The 18535-nt window shown below is 35.7% G+C and overlaps 1 protein-coding gene across 1 annotated transcript in view; it reads left to right on the forward strand.

Annotated features, from left to right (window-relative positions):
• The window catches only part of LOC100116976, a 163508-nt gene that overhangs the window by 22457 nt on the left and 122516 nt on the right, over window positions 1-18535 (forward strand). Inside the window, exons 3-6 of the mRNA XM_032602143.1 lie at window positions 8609-9070; window positions 9138-9241; window positions 9311-9506; window positions 9598-9730. Of these exons, the coding sequence (XP_032458034.1) occupies window positions 8609-9070; window positions 9138-9241; window positions 9311-9506; window positions 9598-9730 (895 nt within the window). The remainder of the gene's footprint in view (window positions 1-8608; window positions 9071-9137; window positions 9242-9310; window positions 9507-9597; window positions 9731-18535) is intronic.

Genomic DNA, 18535 nt, shown 5'->3' on the forward strand with positions numbered 1-18535 from the left:
CACTTTAATAAAAGCACGATCATGTTCTTTGTGTAAATATTTGTACACTGAAAATAAAACACAGCCATTTCTACTGTAAAACGCGGTAGTTTTAGCGAGTGCGCCACAGTAGCGACTTTTCAGTAAAAACAGCGAGTGGCCACTGGTAGTTTTGGCAGGTCTTGGCAAGCTTTCTCTATCTCGAGGATATGTAGGTTATGTATCACCTTTTAAAACACCAAAAATCTTAAGAAAATAATTCTTTTAACGAGTATTATGATAAAATATAAAGTAATGACCATTATGGGACTGATAAGTAACAAAATTAAAAAAGTTCGTTGGTGACGTCACGCTTGGTAAGTCTAGCAGCATCATCAAGTCTCTCTGCTTATTTAGCATTATTTTAATGTGTTTTCTCACTCGAATGAGTGATTTTTCACAGCGGAAAGCGCTGGAAAACCATGACTTTTTTGTGCGTTTTTATGAGCCTAGAGGAGTTCTTTTCGCAAGCTGGAGCCAACATAACCTCATCTGTCAACCACTATACAATTACTGATGGCGAACATCCTCATAGCTGTTTCATCATGAGAACATTGCATCGGCTCTCAACATCGCTAAAGAGGAAAAGAAAGATCTGTTTTTTTGGAACATCAGCCCAAATTCGAACGAATGGAGGTCTTCTACAGAGATTTTTAGAGGTTAGATACAAATAGCTCTATCTCTCTCTAAAGAGCGCGACATTAATCGTCACCGTTGCTGCGCGTCTGATTCCAATATTCGCTACCAGGGTGCAACACTATCGACACTGGACAAACGATGGCACCTCTGACTGATCAGCCATGGTGTTTTTGGCGCGTTATTAAAAAATCTGCTAGAGCTGGAGTTTTGAAAAATTTGAATATTTAACAAATTTTTTCTTTTTATCAAAAATTTTGATAACTTTTCTGAGCCAAAATTGGTACAATTCCTCACATGCCAAGATAGCACCGGGACGGAACAAGCCTCCTGACAGGTGTCGCAGTAATTTTGCATGTTGTAAGCATAAACTAGCAACAACAGCAGTGTGCGTTATTTGTGATCAGGCTTATAACCATAGTTGCTTCAAGCAAAAAAATGAAAACCATAAATTCGTTGGCAATAATCTCATAGTTTGCCCCGAACATAGCTATCAAAACGTAACTTCAAAAATTAATGAGGAAGTTTTAAGCGAATCTGCCTCACTTTTAATAGCGCAGATTAAGCTGAAAAATCTGAAGATGTGAGAAATGACCTATTGGCTGAAACTAATGAAAAAACTCAAGACTTACAAGAGGCTGAATCCATCGAAGAAAGTGATATTGAACTTTTAAGAACTGAAAATATGCTGTTGAAAAGGTTAGTGAGCAAACTAACTGAGAAAAACAATCTCCTTAAAGAAAAATTGCAAAACATCAAGAGTGGGACTGATGTTAAGTTACGCACGTACTCAGATACCATTAAGTACTCAAGAGCAACTCAGAAAAAAGTTCCTAAAATATCTGTCGAGAAAAGCAATAACAGCAACATGGATTCATAAAATCGGTAATTGAATGTCTCACAGCTGAAAAAAACATTTAAACAAAAAACATATACGTTAACAAAAATGAAGTTATTATAAGCTGCCTGAATTATAACAGTGCTGAATTAACGGAGACAGTACTGAAAGAAAAACTAGAGGACGAATGTAACATAACAAAGAATGAATTAGATAATCTAAAGATCAAAATAGTGGGTATCGACAATTTTATGAACATGCAAACCAAAGAAATCGAGAAGGACATTAATGAAAGAAATTTCAGTAACTTTGAAAATAACGGAGAAGGCCTGCATATGTACAAGAACAAGCACCACTTAAGGGGTCAAGCCAGGGTTAAATCCTGCAAAAAAACAAAAAGATATTCTTCTTACCAAAAAATGTTTGATTTGATGTAATTTGAAAAAATATGAATTACATATAGTTAGCAACAAATTTTGTTATCTAAAAAATATCAATTAAACATTGCTAGCAACAAAATTTGTTGATAGCAGTATTTGATTTATATTTTTAGCAATGTCTCTCGATCGGTCCGAGGGGGCATGTTTGAGGTACATTTTAAGCCCGGATACAGTAAAGAAGACGGTCCGGATCTTTCAAAAAGCCGTGGCAAGTGACTAAAAACACTTATTTATATAGTGAAATGTCATGAATTTTGGTCAATGATTTTACAAGGTATGTACATGTTTTTTTTCGATAAAAATGGTGTATATTTTATATATTTTTAATAGAATTTTTTTTTTTCAAATTCCATCAAATCAAAAATTTTTTGGTAAGAAGAATATCTTTTTGTTTTTTTGCAGGATTTAACCCAGGCTTGACCCCTCAAGCACTGTTCTGATGGAAGTCCCAGCTGAGATCTACAAGCACATAAGAGAAAATAGCAACAAAATTTTTGTTGGGTATCAACATTGTAAAGTTGACTTAGTAAACATCTGCCCATGTTTCAAGTGCGGAAGATTCGGACACAATGCTAAGAAATGCAGAAATGATACCTTGTGTTTAAAATGTTCTGAAACCCATAAAACGAGTGATTGTGATAAGGATAGTGCAAAGTGCATAAACTGTCACTATAGTAATACGAAATATAAATCAAAGCTAGACACAAAACGTTTCACCTATGACTCCAGGCAATGCAGCATATTGAAAAAAAAAATTGATAGATATATCGACTCCGTCGATTATCCCATCAAACCCACCTTCCCGGCAACTGAATCAATCTATCGCAACGTGGAATCAGCAAACAGGCTCGTAGTACCTGTAGATGTCAATAATGCTGCGGATAAGAACATTCAGCAACTTAAAAATAACACTCCACGAAATAAATCGAAAAAAGAATCTCAACATAACTCAAGACTACATACAAGACGTGATCAACAAGTACTATTAAACCAACCAAAGTTGCACTCCACTGCATCAACACCAGTCAACGAAAGCGATAAAAACAAGATTAAAAAATAGGTAACATGGATACTTTCGATTATTTAGATAAGTTTCAAAATGAATCAATGCAAAAAGAAAGGACATGCAGTAATATTGAAGATTTTAATAAAGTTATAAACAACAAAATGGATATTATCCTGCATGTAAATATTCGAAGTATAAATGCAAATTTTGATAAACTAAAAATTTTAATACAGAGTTTAGCTATCAAACCAGCGATTGTGATATGTTCCGAAGTTTTTGAGCAAGTTAATTATAATTTATACCAACTGAATGGCTCAGATTATGATTATATAATTTACTATAACGACGATTTTGGGACCGCTACTTTTTATCCTGTACATAAATGATGTCTTGAGGGAGATCCCCCCCGCACTGAAAAAAACACAGCCATTTTAACTGAACTCGCACCATTAATACGTCATTGTACGAAGACTCGCCAAGATTACCAGTGGCACACCGTTGTTCTTATTGTTAGTGAACAGTCGTTACGGTGGCAGAACGGTTAAAACTACCGGACTTTACAGCAGAAACGACTGTGTTTTTTTTTTTCAGTGCGAAGCTATAATTTCGTATGCAGATGATACTGCTATTATAGCCACTGGTAAAAATTGGATAGAAGCCCAAGATACCATGAACAATTTTCTAAGTGCGATATCGGAGTGGCTGGCATTAAATAATTTGTCATTAATATAGGAAAGACTGTTTGTATGACTTTTGGGAGCAGTATCGGAAGTGTACCAGCTGAAGTAAACATCAAAATTCTCGACAAAAGGGTAGAACATTTTAAATATCTAGGAATTGTTTTTGATAGCAACCTAAGGTGGGAAAATCACATGAAATATATAATCGGGGAGACAAAATACCTAATATATATTTTTTACAAAATTTCAAAAAACATACCTACAGAAACTCTCAGAATGATCTATTATGCTTTTTTCCATAGTATCATCAGCTATGGTATCATTGCTTCGGGTGGAGCATATAGAAATAGTCGAGACCAAGTTCAAAAGCTACAAAATATAATTTTAAAAATCATAAATAAAAATAAGTTTCCATCACACGGCAATCCTCTAAATATAGTACAACTTTTTGCTCTTGAATCTTTGAAGCTGCATTATTATGATCTAAAATAAAAATACCTAGCATCAGATAGTATTACTAGAAATAGAAGTATCATTATACCTAAGACTAATAAGAGAATTAGCAATAAAAATAGCTATATGAAAGCAATAAATATTTATAATGAACTTCCTAATCAACTGAAAGTATTAAACATCGAAAAACTTTCAAAAGAGAAAAATTATAGAATGGATTAAATCTAAGTATTGAAAAAATATTTTTATATATTAATAATAAGAATAGTAATAAATAAGAAAATAAATAAAAAGGTACCTTGTTGTTAAAAACAACAAGTAAAATTGTTCAGCGACAGTTACAATTATGTACATAAATAGTTTTAAATAGGTTAAGTTCTAATTTTAAGTTTCATATATATTTTGTTTACCTCTCAAATAACTTTGTTTACCTCTGCAGGATTTTCAGGCATGATTCACATGCCTTATAAAAATTGTTCTGGTGAATAAAAAAATAAAAAAATGAAAAAAGTTCATGTAACTTATTTGCTAATAGTCACTCTGCATGTGATAATGGGATAGTAATAAGTTGATGGTTGTTATTCAAGGTATTTTTCTCTCTTATAATGATCATTACTTATAACTTTATTTTAATTAATCATATTACTAATTAAAAATTATTTTCTTAAGATTTTTGATGTTTTAAAAGGTAATACATAACCTACATATCCTCAAGATAGAGACAGCTCGCTGAGACCTGCGAAAACTACTAGTGGCCACTTGCTGTTTTTACTGAAAAGTCGCTACTGTGGCGAAACTCGCTAAAACTGCCATGTTCTACAGTAGAAACGGCTGTGTTTTTTTCAGTGTATAACACAATATTCAACATTAATATGGCAGTTATATTTTCTAAGAGTTAGACTATAGGGAACAACCATTCTATTATCAACCTTTACAGGTTTACCATAAAGTCTTTTGTTATAGGAATAGTTTTTATTTTCATTATTACGACAACGATATCTAGGAAAACCATTCTTTTCAAATTGCTTTGATATGAATAATATTGCAAATGAGATAAATTTGTATCATTGTTATGATTTTTTTTTGTTTAAACATTTGATTCCATCCTATATCTCCGTAAGGAAATATTCTAGAGAAAATCATAGGATCTATGTGAAAAGATAATCTATTCAAAATAGAAGTAGGACCTATTTCTTTTAGGGTTTTTTTTCGGATAAACACAAAGATCATAATAATTAGGTTTATACGGGCGCAGGGGAGAGGAAAAGGGTTAAACACACTCGGGCGCGCGCACTTAACTTTCGAAGCCGCTGGGGAAATGTAGGGGGAGAATTGGGGGGAAAAATTTTCTGAACCGGCGGCGGCGAAACTTTTTTTATAATATAGAGAGACTAGGGGGTAATTCTTCCCCCTGCTCCCTTTGCTCGCTAACCCCCATTTTTTTGTTTAAAATGTGGAAAATATCTACTTCTACTAGAATTAAGTGCTTAATGTACCTGTTTGCCGTGAAGCCATTCAGATCTTTTCTTAATAACTTATAACGAGTTAAGTAGATGTCGGCGCAAAAGCTTCGCAAATCCGCCACGGGGTATTTTGTATTTCCAAACTTCTAGAAAAACAAAAAGTCTGATCGAAAATTTCTTTCGGTAGAACGATTCATTAAACTTAACACTATGGCGCTACAGACTCGGTTTTTTATTTGCACGCTTTATTGAAAAAGTTTTATGTAATAGAAAACAGGGTTTCTTGGGACGAAATCCCTTTATCTTCCGTGCACTCGTTATGTCCCTCACTCCCCCACTACATCTAAGAATATTTATGTATATCATGAATAACATGTACTTTTCCAGCAGCAAGGTAAGTGAGAGAGCAGAGAGCTATACGAGTAGAGAGAGGGGGGGGGGGGCGGCTAGCCTCAGAAATCGCAGTGTTGGTGGGCCTAAAAGCGATTTTTTGCGGCATCTGTCTCTAAAGGATGGTACGCTACGATGTACGATACCAGCGCATCTGCACCAGCAATAGCAGTCGCTTCCAGGGTGGCAGCAAGCAGTTGGCAAAGGGCTGGTTTTACCAGACTCCGCATCACTGAGGGCTGCTAAGCCACGCGACCATCGCCAAGGTGACTCCACCGGATCCAGATATAGCCGCCAAGCTGCTGGTCTCTCGGATATATCTTCTAGCACGGCCTGCTACCACGAAGACGAAGACTTCACGAGTCGTTGCTGTCGTCATCCTACCCCATTGGATGACGCCGGAAGGGCCACTTTAGGGTACTAAGTCCTGCTACTGCATCCCGAATTTGTTATTCCGTCACCACCACCAAGAAGGAGGGGAGGGATGACACCTGGACTTTTTTCCTGCCAGCGGACGCAGCCAGCCCCGCCTAAACGCAAGGCTCTAGGTCCATACGAACCAGGTTCATCCAGCGGGGACTGGCAAGAGGAAGGAAGACGTCTGCTTGCGGAGAAGAGAGCTCGGGGCGCCCCGCTGAACACGTTATCATCGGCACCTTTCAGATAACGCTGCTGTCCATAGATGACATTCTCAAAGCCGTCGAGTTCGAGCGCTTTACGGAGGAACACATTTTTTTTTTAATTTTTTTGAAAAAATTGATTTTTCAATTTTTTTTTATAAGAGCAATAACGCAAATATTTAGTTATTTTACACAAAAAATAAGTTTTTTATGTTTGAATTTTTATTGTTATACATTATACTTGAAAAATAAAAATTTGTATCCATTTGTAAACACGTGTTCTCTGTTGCTGCCTTCTTATCCGCCTTCCTTTTAAATAAAAATTACTACACTAGTAGTCACAATGTACATAGTCTAAGCTTAGGTTGATGGCGTTGGAGCATATAGTATCGGAGAGAGGAAACTCTACGGGTATATAAGGAACCCTGGAGCCAGTGGCGAGCATTGAGAATCTGGTTCTTGCACTGAGTATTTGACGAAGGGTAGTTCTAGGCTCTTAAACGATATGCATGGGGTCCGCTCCCTCCTCCCATTGATTCACCAAACCAGATCATATTATAAAATCAAATAAATTAATAATCCAAAAGAATATACCGAACCCCATTTGTTTAATATATTTATCTACTCCTTTCCCCTATAAGGTACTTCACCGAATCAGGATAGTACTTCCCTGTTCTTAGGTGGGGTTATCTGGTTACAGATTGGTAGTGAGATTGTCTATCCTCACGTTTTAGTCTGAAGCTGCGTGGTTTACTTAAGTGTGTGGAGCATGCGTAGTAGATCTCCCCTACTCATCTCATACACTTACATGATACACACAAGCAGGTCTCCTCTAATGGATCTCTCACTCCAGAGGATATGAAAGGCTTGCGTCGACTCGATTGGCGGATGCGAGGTGTTCGCGGGTCCGATATCGTTCTTCGAGTGTTTCTTTCTTCCTTACACGAAAAAAAAAAATGGTTAGTAACAGTAACAAACCGCTTGGCAAAATACGCACCAACCATTTTTTTCCGTATACTAACTCTGGGTCACGAATCTTACGCGGAAACATACTAACCATCCATGGACCGTTTCAACAAGTTCCTCGCCAATTTAGGGTATGCATTTTATTTTATTTATTCATACAGAGTAATAAATACATGTTATAGTTAACTCCAAGATATACTTGGTATATCTGGGTTAATTGACATCCTATAGAGGTAGACACAGCTACCTGTACATAGGTCTGGTATATACTTAATAAAAAGATCTTACAAAACTAACTTACAAACTAAAAAACTAACAAAATGAAAATCTTACTAAGATTGCACTCTTTTTTTTTTTTTTGTTTACAATATATGAGTACTAATCCATTTCTTTACCTTTTTCTTATTATAATTTTTCGAGATATCTAGATGTTTTAGATTTAGATTAAATTATTTATCATTTTTAGTACATTTCAAAGTTATAATAGGCTTGCCCCAAGCTGTAAAAACTAGAACACTTTTGTGAAGTTTTAAATAATAATGTAATTAGCTGTGTCTTAAAAACCATTGAATCGAGTAGAAACGGCGAGAGTGGGCGACGCGCCTGAGCGGTGACGCTTTTGAGCCAGGCTCAATATAACCTCAACATGTTAGATTTTAACTAAATATACTGCACTGTGATTAGCTATATCTTTCAGTGCAAGATCATTACATTTATGAATTCCTAACCTAAAATAGTAAAACTTGAGAATATATGACAAAAACGCGCGAAGCGCGTCTAAATTAGCTAGTGACGTTAAACAACAAAATGTATAGCACTATGAAGCATAAATCTGCATTTATATCACACCTATCTGTAATATAAGTAGTCAACAATTGTACCGTGCTCATTGCTGCGAAAATGGACTGCTAATGCCACGGATAGGTGTAACAGTTGATTTATGCTAGTCAGTGTTATAAAATAATGTATGATACACGTGTCATACGTGGCTCTTTATGTCACTTCAAGCCGTGAAGTATTATTTGTGCCAATTGTATCGCACTGTAATATTGAGATTAGATTGTCAAATATTCTCTAATAGTAATTTTTAATTTTTAGCTGAAGTGGAAACATCAAATTATTTAATGCCAAAACGTCGGAAAACATTACCTTCTTGGAAAAACGTTAAAAATGCTGATTATTTAATAGATGAAATGGATGACAATACTACAGATTCTGAGGATCAAAAGGCTGTAGCTGAATCAGATGTTTATAATATAACTGCAGATGAGTCTTCATCAAAATCAGAAAAATCAGCAAACAGTAGTTTATCTATAAGTTCAAACAGATCGAAAAAAGGCCGTTTATCTCGTGGCGCTAGCCCTGGTAATGCGATCAGACAAAAAGTGTCTGTAGATATAAAGAATCCTGCATATCGAGAACCGTTCAAATATGGATGGAAAAGAGAGTTGGTATATAGAGCTGGGGCTTCGGAAAACCAAGTTAGACGAATGGCTGATATATATTATTATACACCAGAAGGTAAAAAAGTTAGAAGTTTCCGCGAAGTTATCGTATCTTGTAAGTACGATTATTTATGGTTATAAATATCTTAAATGACTGTTTATAGATTATGTTATTATTTTAGTGACAACTAGCGACTTGACTATTGATAATTTCACTTTTTTCAAAGAGCCTCTTGGTATAAATGATCCACTCAAAGAAATTATTCGAGATGCAAAAAAAGCTAAAGTAGGTAAATCATAAAGTTGTTTTAGTCTGAAATTTTATTCATTATTTATGCCATTTATTTGATTTCAGGATTCTTTTAGTAATAAATCTGCTAAGAAATTATCTAAAAAAGCCGTAGAATTACTCTCAACAAAGAAAATATCTATAAAAAAGGGAGTTGAAAAATCTCTTCCGGGGACAGTCGCATTCAAAGCATCTCCTAAAACAGTAAAAGTGCCTGCAACTTTTAAGGTTAAATTACCACCTAAAAGGGATATTTTAAAAAGTGAGTTAATTATTTAGCAATAATATAAAAATCAATTATTTTGTAATGGTTTTTTGTAATGGTTTCTTCAATTACTGTTATTATTGAATAGAAGATGCTAAATCGCCTCCGATGATTCCAGTGGAAAATGAAGTTTCATCTCCGCCAATTTGGGGTACACCAAACATCAGAAAACAGCCCTTAACAGAGAAAAGTTCTTTAATTAAATCAAAAAAATTGATTAAGTAAGTTAAATTAAATTTGTTTTTTGAAGAAGCCACATAATTTAATTCGAATTATTTTGTATTAGAATTCGTATTATAGTTGTGCAATAATTATTATATTTTTTCTAGGGTTAATGTTTCCGTAATGCAATATTTCATATCTTTTTTATTAAATTGCTAGGTACATCCATTAAGAATAGAATTTTAAATTTTGCACCCGTTCTTCAGGCCATGTAGGCCTCTGATCAGATCTAGTTTTTAGCGGCTTTACTTTTCTCGTATCACTTAATTAACGAGGGATTTTATTAAGTGGTAGCATCATTTTATTAGCGCTTATTAGATGACATCATAAATCTATTATCAAAACGGCGTTAGGCTTACTATAGAAGTTCTGCCGATACCTGACTTAAACCAATTTTATTTATTCTAAGTATAAATACAAATTATTATAAAAACGCTAATTCAACGCATTTTTTAAGCCTATGTACTATTTTCAAGAGCGGCAATGGCTCTGTGGTAAATCACGATAAACCACCTGTTTTTCAAATACGATAGAAATCTTACTGACGACACTGGGTTCAAGAACTTGGAAGCTTTATAAACGTCAAATCATAAGTATGGAGCAAGGTAACAAACCGTTAAGTCGATGTCAGCGACTCGTGCCTAAAAAAGGTAGACTAAAAAACCCATAAAAAGAGGGAAAGTCTTCATATATGACAAGACAGGTGTCGATAACAGGTTAGCAACATCTAGTCGTAAGCTATACTTTCGTGCAGTTTTTCGTCTGAACTTAACGCATGTAGCGACAGCAGCAGAGAAAGAAGTATATGGGTGGTAGTATGCATATATCAACGAAGCAAGTGGCGTCCTTACGAAAAAAATGTGCAGAGATCTGTGCATAGATTTTTGTATAGTTTTCTGCACCGATCTCTTCATACGATTTCGACCGTCTTCTTTTAGTTTTTGAAAAATTCTTGAAAGCAAAAAAATTATATTATAAGAATCTTTATAGGTTTTAACATTTATGATAACACTAAATCTCTGGTTAGAAAATCTAAAGTTGTTATATTTCAAAAATTGAAAAGTTTTTGTTCGAATAAAATTATTAAAAAAAATTGGAGTTATTATTCGGATAACACCTAATAATACACTTATGATCAGAGGCACGCGAACCATTTTGCAAGCGTTTAAATCCATCACTAATTTTTGTTTGTCTTGATTAAGGGGTCAAGCCTGGGTTAAATCCTGCAAAAAAACAAAAAGATATTTTTCTTACCAAAAATTTTTGATTTGATGTATTTTGAAAAAAAAATTCTATTGAAAATATATAAAATATACACCATTTTTATCGAAAAAAAAACATGTATATACCTTGTAAAATCATTGACCAAAATTCATGACATTTCACTATATAAATAAGCGTTTTTAGTCACTTGCCACGGCTTTTTGAAAGATCCGGACCGTCTTCTTTACTCTATCCGGGCTTAAAATGTACCTTAAACATGCCCCCTCGGACCGATCGAGAGATATTGCTAAAAAATATAAATCAAATACTGCTATCAACAAATTTTGTATATACATGTTTTTTTTTCGATAAAAATGGTGTATATTTTATATATTTTCAATAGAATTTTTTTTTCAAATTACATTAAATCAAAAATTTTTTGGTAAGAAGAATATCTTTTTGTTTTTTTGCAGGATTTAACCCAGGCTTGACCCCTTAATATATTTTTTTTTAATACGTCGACACACGGTAGGAACGCGAACGAAAGCGAGGATTAGATTAAAACTAAAACTCTTAAACCTATGTATCCCAGGGGCAACAAGATTTAGCAAGAAAATATTTTTTTTTTAATATATTGATACATCAGAGAAAGGCGAACGATAAGATTATATTCTAAACCAAAAAACATAAACCCAACTATTCCGCAACCTGCAAATTGTTAAAGGAGAATTCTAATTTAAAAATACGTTGGAATATAGAAGGAACACCTGGAAATGCAAGACTAATATATAAACTAGCAAAAAACGCTCGCTTCGCTTGAGGTTTGTTCTTTTATTTGTTCGTATAAAATATGTTAATATAATGTTTCATCGTTTTAATACAGTCTATACTAAGATTATATATGAAAAAACCGTTGCCAATTCTTTAGCACGTAGCTTCCTCCAACAAAATTTATAGTTCCAATAGATAAAATATTGTATAAATATACAGTATATTAATGATTTTTAAAATACTTTTAATCTTTATTATTTTACTGAAGGAGCACCAGTCACAATATCAAATCATATAAATTTCATGAAAAAATTTAAACTTCAATATTTTGAATACCATAGGGTCCTCATAACCTTATGAAATCATGAATTTTTTCAAAATATTCTGAACTTTATTTAGCAAGTTATAAGGCTTAACAAAAATAGTAATTTTCAAAATTATATTAGTACATACAAATTTCAAAAGAACTGTATCGCCACACAGCGTACCAAAATTCGCTCGACAAGCCGAATTGCAATCATTCTTAATGAAAAAATTGCAAAATACTTGTACGATGATTTCCGTTCGTGTAAAACTACATAAGCTAGACGAAAAATAGGAAAACATATAAGACTGAATAATGTAATAATCGAAATGTACTAAAATCTCTAAAAATGTAAGAAAAAAAAAGAAAAAAAAGAATATATACTTGCTGATTTTGGCCTCTGAACTCTAAACTGATAAAATATAAATTTTAGATCCTTATTTTATAAATCACCAACACTTAATCGGCATTTTAGAAACTTGAAGGGGTCTTAAACACCTTATAGATTATCAAACCAATGCTGTAACTTTTTCTATTTTTCTTATAGGGCATGTAACACGTTATCAAATATAAGCAGTTCTACATGAACGGAAATTATCGTAGAAGTATTTTGCCATTTTTTTCGTTAAGAATGATTGCGATTTGGCTTGTCGAGCGAATTCTGGCCATAAAAAGTCGATTTTGGCACACTGTGCGCCGTCGTGCGATCAAGCTAAAGAATGAGATGCTTGGATGCAGTGAAATAGGATATCAGGTAGTCAATTAAGAACAAACAGGATATAGGGGAAACGAGGTACTCTTTATTCCCTTCAGCGATCATTTCTTCTACATCTTTTTTCCCCTAGTTCTTTTTGCGGTCCCGTAGGATCTCTGCCAAGATCTTCTTGCGTGCGGCTCGCTCCGAGCATTGATGCGACCGCTTCACGCCCGGTTGGTCGCAGATGTAGCATCTCGGCTCTTCCTCCCTCTTCTTTCGGAGATACTCGGCGCGCTACTGCTCCTTTATCCGCGCGCATTCTTCCTCGTGGCAAGCCCGTGTCAATGTGATATATTATCATGATGTCAATGTAATATATTATGATGATGTCAATAATCGCCCGGTGCGGCACCTTGCTCACGTCGTTCGAGATGATAACGCCGTCGGCTTTAGCTGTTTCGGCCGATTTGCTTTAGTCGACCCCTTAGATGGGACAAGCTTACGCTTTTCATCCTGCTCATTCACCATCGGCGCGCTTGCCGTTAAAATTTTCCGAGGTCGCCTGCGCGGGCGGCGAGAGGGTTTCGGGATAGCCCGGTTTACGGGTCCCCCACTTCTCTCCGCCACCGTGGATGTCGACTCACATTTACTGGGCCGTTGCTCGTGCTTGCGCTTCCCTCTCGTCACTATGTCCGTCGGCTTGAACTCAGACTCGAGTTCGCACGCTTCTGGTGGATCGCTCATCGCCTTCATCTCTCAAGCATCCCCCGATGATCGAGACTCTTTGTCGTCTTTGTCATAAAAGATCTTCATTTCTTTGGCCGACACTAGCTTTTCCATTATTCCTTTTTTATCGGTCAGCTCGAATGTATTCGAATCGGCTTGGGCCGTAATCGTATATGGATCTATGCACGGAAAATCCAATTTTGCCGTGATGCCTTCCGCCACAGACGACAATACGTGTCTCCTATTGGCGACGTCGCCAACCTCGAAAGTTGGCACTAGTCGGCGGGCATCGAAAAATGCCGCCTAGCGATCTTGCGACTCGCTGGACAGGGCCTTTGCAAGCTCGTGCAGAGCTGGCAGCTTGGCGAGGCGGTTTCGCCATGCTCCCACAGCCTCTTGATCTTCTTTCCCTCTTCAATTCATCATCGCGAGCGAAGCCCCCGTAGATTCATGCACTGCGGTTTTGAGGGAAAACGCTATCTCGTTGAGATTGGAAGGACAGGGTTCGTAACAGCAAGGAGCGCAACTTGTGAATAGAATAGTTGCATATATTGATTACTTCAATTGGTTACAATAGTCGCGCGCGTCGCGCGAGAGGACGGTGTTCGGTAGACGAGCCGAGGATTCGGTGGGACGAATCTCGGCTTCGGCGTCTTTATAGTTGCGTGAAGAAATTCGTGAGATATACGAAGATGCGAAGCACGCGTCGAGCACGATCTCTGGTGACCAAGGTCAAATGGCAGAATCCGATCGAGGAGTTGTCCATCCTAGCCACTCCTGCTGCTCCACTCCTCGAAAGGCTCCTGGGTAGCTGCTTCTGGACGTCAGGTTGACGTCAAATCGAAGGTGCCAGCCATGGGAGTTGATTGCTTGGATGATGCTCGTTGACACAATACGTTTATCGGCATACTTTAGTTAGATCTCCGCGCACGTATGTTTACTGGTCGCAAGCCCGAAATAGTCCATCTTTACGCGCAGTGTCTCACGCGCGCCTCCGCGCACGACTTGGTAATACCGCGCTTGCATGCCGAGCTAAAATCGCGCGACTAAATGAGCACTTGTTACAGAATAAAGTATTGAAAATACACGAATAAAATACATCATTGCTTATTGAAATTACTAGAGATTCTATATTAATTTCTAATTCTAAAACATTAAAATTTTTGTCATCAGAGAAAAAAAATCGCGCTCTTCTATTTACCTCATAGGTGGCCTGGAAAAAATAGAACTTTTAAGATAATGAATAATATTTTTTACTATAAATGTTGAATAAAGTAACTAAGGGGGACAGAGGGGGACAGAGGGGGGCTTCATGAATAAAAAATAACGCGTTTTTTTAAACGTTTTAACGTTGTTTTGAGGTGGGGCTGAGGAGTGTGGCAGCAAGGGGGGCGAGGAATGGGGGCTGAATTTCATCTTGGCTTAAAACAACTATATAATATAGGTATGTGTCTATATATATATATATATATGTGTGTGTGTGTGTGTGTGTGTGTGTGTGTGCATGTGTGTGTGTGCGGGGGGGGGGGGTTCCCTGTTAAATCGAAGATGACAATTTTTATTTTTGCCTGAATTGTATATATATGTTCTATATGTTGTACCTGATTCCCAAAAAATTTTCAGTGCGATTCCTCCATTTTACTTCGAGTTTTAGCTGGTCAAAGTTAAAGTTTTAAGCAATTTTTGCATTTTTTGCCTATTTTCGATTATTTGTAGCTCATGTGTTTGTATCGGTAGACATGAAATTTACTACGTTATAAGTGTCAAATTTGCATGTAAAACCACTTATTAGCTATTATATCATGTTTGTTTTCTACATAACTTCTAGTAGAAGGTCAGGCCTATTCTCAAACTTAACAGCTACTTTTTTACTATAAAAAGGTATCTTTTTACTGGCTGAGGTTGTCGGAATCCGGATCAAACATTCAGATTTTTATATTTTAAGGTTTCAAATGCAATTAAGTCAGCCTTAACATATACAGTTTGTCGCAGATAAAGCGAACACATTTCTTTTTTGGTGATTCAGAAAAAATAGCGTAAGCGCAAATAAAGCTGAAGGGATAATTAAAGATCAAATCACGCTCTACAAAGTTACCGTACCCTTTTTATCCCCGAGTCGTAAGGTTTTTTTACGGCCCTAGGTTTAATAAAATGATGCATAAAAAAAAGTTAGGTAAGGTGCTCTAAGACCTTCCATTCGATAGGCCGTGGCAAATAATGCTTAAAACCGCGATTATACGATTACCCTTGTGTTTATTCAATTTTAAATTAATTTTGAAAATTGATTTCTGAAGAGTGAATATATCGCTGGGCAACCGAAGATGGTGGCATGCGACGCACTTCCGTACTGTTGTGACTCGAGGTTAGTGCGTCGTCTGCTACGTGCTGGTTATGCGATCTCATTGGGGAAACCGCGTTGTCGATTGAAAAGTATTTACGAGTGTTTCTCGACCATCAAAAATTGCTCTGAGTGATTTTCGACAATCAAAAAGTACTAGCGACTATTTCTCGACGTTTGAAATATTTAATGTGTGCGTGTGTGCGCCTGTTTATATATATATATATATATATATATATATATATATATATATATATATATATAAGATCTACATAAGTCATAAGTCCATCTACATAATATTAAAATTCTTATAATGTAAAAATTAATTTTTCAACAATAATTATGATTTTTGCATATCAACACATAGAATTATCTCAGAAATGTTGTTTTAAAAAGATTAGTTTTTATAAACATTAACAATAAACATTAGCAATGAAACGTACGTACGTACGTACAAACATACATACATATCTTTTAATTGTTATAGAAAAAAATGGTCTTTATCAAGAGGCGCGACAACGCCGCGCTGCCGAGTAAATGGCATACGAAGTATACAACAAGATGACAGCACGGATCGTATCCCTATTATACTTTGATATTGGGATCTTTAACCTCAAAATGATTTTCGACTTCAACTTCCTTCTAAAAAATGCATGTTTGCATAAAAAATTACATTTTAGAAGCGCATTTCGAAAAGATTATAAATAAAAAATTAACGATTCGGTAAATATTGACGGAAATAAGTCCGGTCTTGCTACTCAGGGGTTTTTACTAAACACGAATATCGCAAAAGCAACGGTCTCCGAGGTACCTGGTGCACAGGGTAGTCAGTATCAACTTTATCTCCAGGAATTATCTTGAGTATTCAATATTTTTACTTTTGATACCGTATAATTATGATACCGTATAGTGCTTACTTTCGTCCCTTTGTATGTATTTAAAATTAGACAAACCATAAAGAATCCCTGGTAGAATTTTCACCCGTCCGGCTGGACTGGTCGCTACGCGATTGCCAGTTTTTATTGCGTATTTTTTGCGATGAAAACTGTGCAGAACTGGCCAGTTTTACTCATATACATTCATACATTCAGAGCGCTCTGCAGGTACATAACCTTTTGAGGTTAATATACAGGATAGAAACACTCATTCAATACAAGATAAAAATAATTTATGAATAAAGCTTGTATTTTTATTGATTATTTTTTAATTAAATAGTACGTTCTTCAAGGTTGTGATTAGCAACTTAAGTTAGTGAGTAAGTAATTGGTAGCCATATAAGTCTTATTAGCTGATGTTCAAATCCGTTGATCTTCTGCCATCTGCATTGTATTAAAGCTATATATCTGAATTTTTGTAAATATATTTGTAAAATCATTTAGAAATAAGTTGCTGTAACAGTACACTTCGATCTTTTTTGTTTTTTTGACATTAATGAAAATGCATACTATTTCATAATGATTTGAACCATACATGCCTCAAATGTCAAATCTATTTGACGTCTAGGAGCTGAGATATGAGACCTAAAAGTTCTAGCGTTTAAGAGGTGATTCTTATGCTGAGATCAAGCGAAATGCCGTAGGCGCCCGAGACTGGCACGAGTGCTCAAATCATCACCCGAATTTGAAAAAGCCATCCCCCATTGATGCACATCGTGTTTTTTTCGATAAGGGCAAGAAAAATGAACCCTTTTTTCGTGTATGAAAAAGGAATGGGAAATTAAGAGCTGTATAACTGTTACGTTTTTGACTTAATTTCTTTTAATGGTTCAATGAACACAAAATATTGATATTTATTTATTTATCTAATTAAATAAAATTAATAAATAAATTTTTAATAATTTCCAACACACCTAGACATACATATATCTGAGGTGATAGTACTTTTCTCTAAGGGCGAAAGTGCTTACTTTCGCTCAGGGAAAGTAGTATATTACACAACTAGGGACAAAAGTTGGCTTTTTCAAGCGGCAATGATGATTGTGAACGAGTGGGTGTTGAAGGCACCGCGGGCGTCCGAGACGGACTCAAGTACTCAACCATCATCCGAGTCTGAAAAAGTCAATTCGCCCCTTGTTGCGTACCGTACTTTTTATAATCAGTGCACGTTCCTTTTAGTCTGCCTAAAAAAGCAGATTCTCTCAGTATATCATAGTAGAATTTCGTTGTAAATCTGAATTGTGTTCAATGTTGAACCAATGGTCTGTACATATATATAAATGCGATGTGTCACACACATACACACAGAAATATGCAAATATCTAAGGCAAAAGTGTTTATTCCCTAGGGAAAAAGCACTTATCAATATCAATATTTTGTGTTCATTGAACCATTTAAAGAAATTAAGTCAAAAACGCAACAGTTATACAGCTCTTAATTTCCCATTCCTTTTCCATACTCTAAAAAAGGGCCTATTTTCCTTGCCCTTATCGAAAAAAATACGGTGTGCATCAATGGGGGATGGCTTTTTCAGACTCGGGTGATGATTTGAGCACTCGTGTCAGTCTCGGGCGCCTACGGCATTTCGCTTGATCTCAACATAGGAATCGCGTCTTAAATGCTCGAACTTTTAGGCTTCATATCTCAGCTCCGAGACGTCGGATCGATCTGAAATTCGTGGCGTGAATGGTCCAAATCATTATGAAATAGTATGCATTTTAATTAATGTCAAAAAAACAAAAAAAATTAAAGTGATTAACCTTCTTAAGCAGAAGTATATGTTCATTTATTACATGAACTGATTACTTATTTTACCAGCTAAATCCCACG

The sequence above is a fragment of the Nasonia vitripennis genome (genome assembly GCF_009193385.2).
Source record: "Nasonia vitripennis strain AsymCx chromosome 5 unlocalized genomic scaffold, Nvit_psr_1.1 chr5_random0002, whole genome shotgun sequence".
NCBI classification, from domain to species: Eukaryota; Metazoa; Arthropoda; class Insecta; order Hymenoptera; family Pteromalidae; genus Nasonia; species Nasonia vitripennis.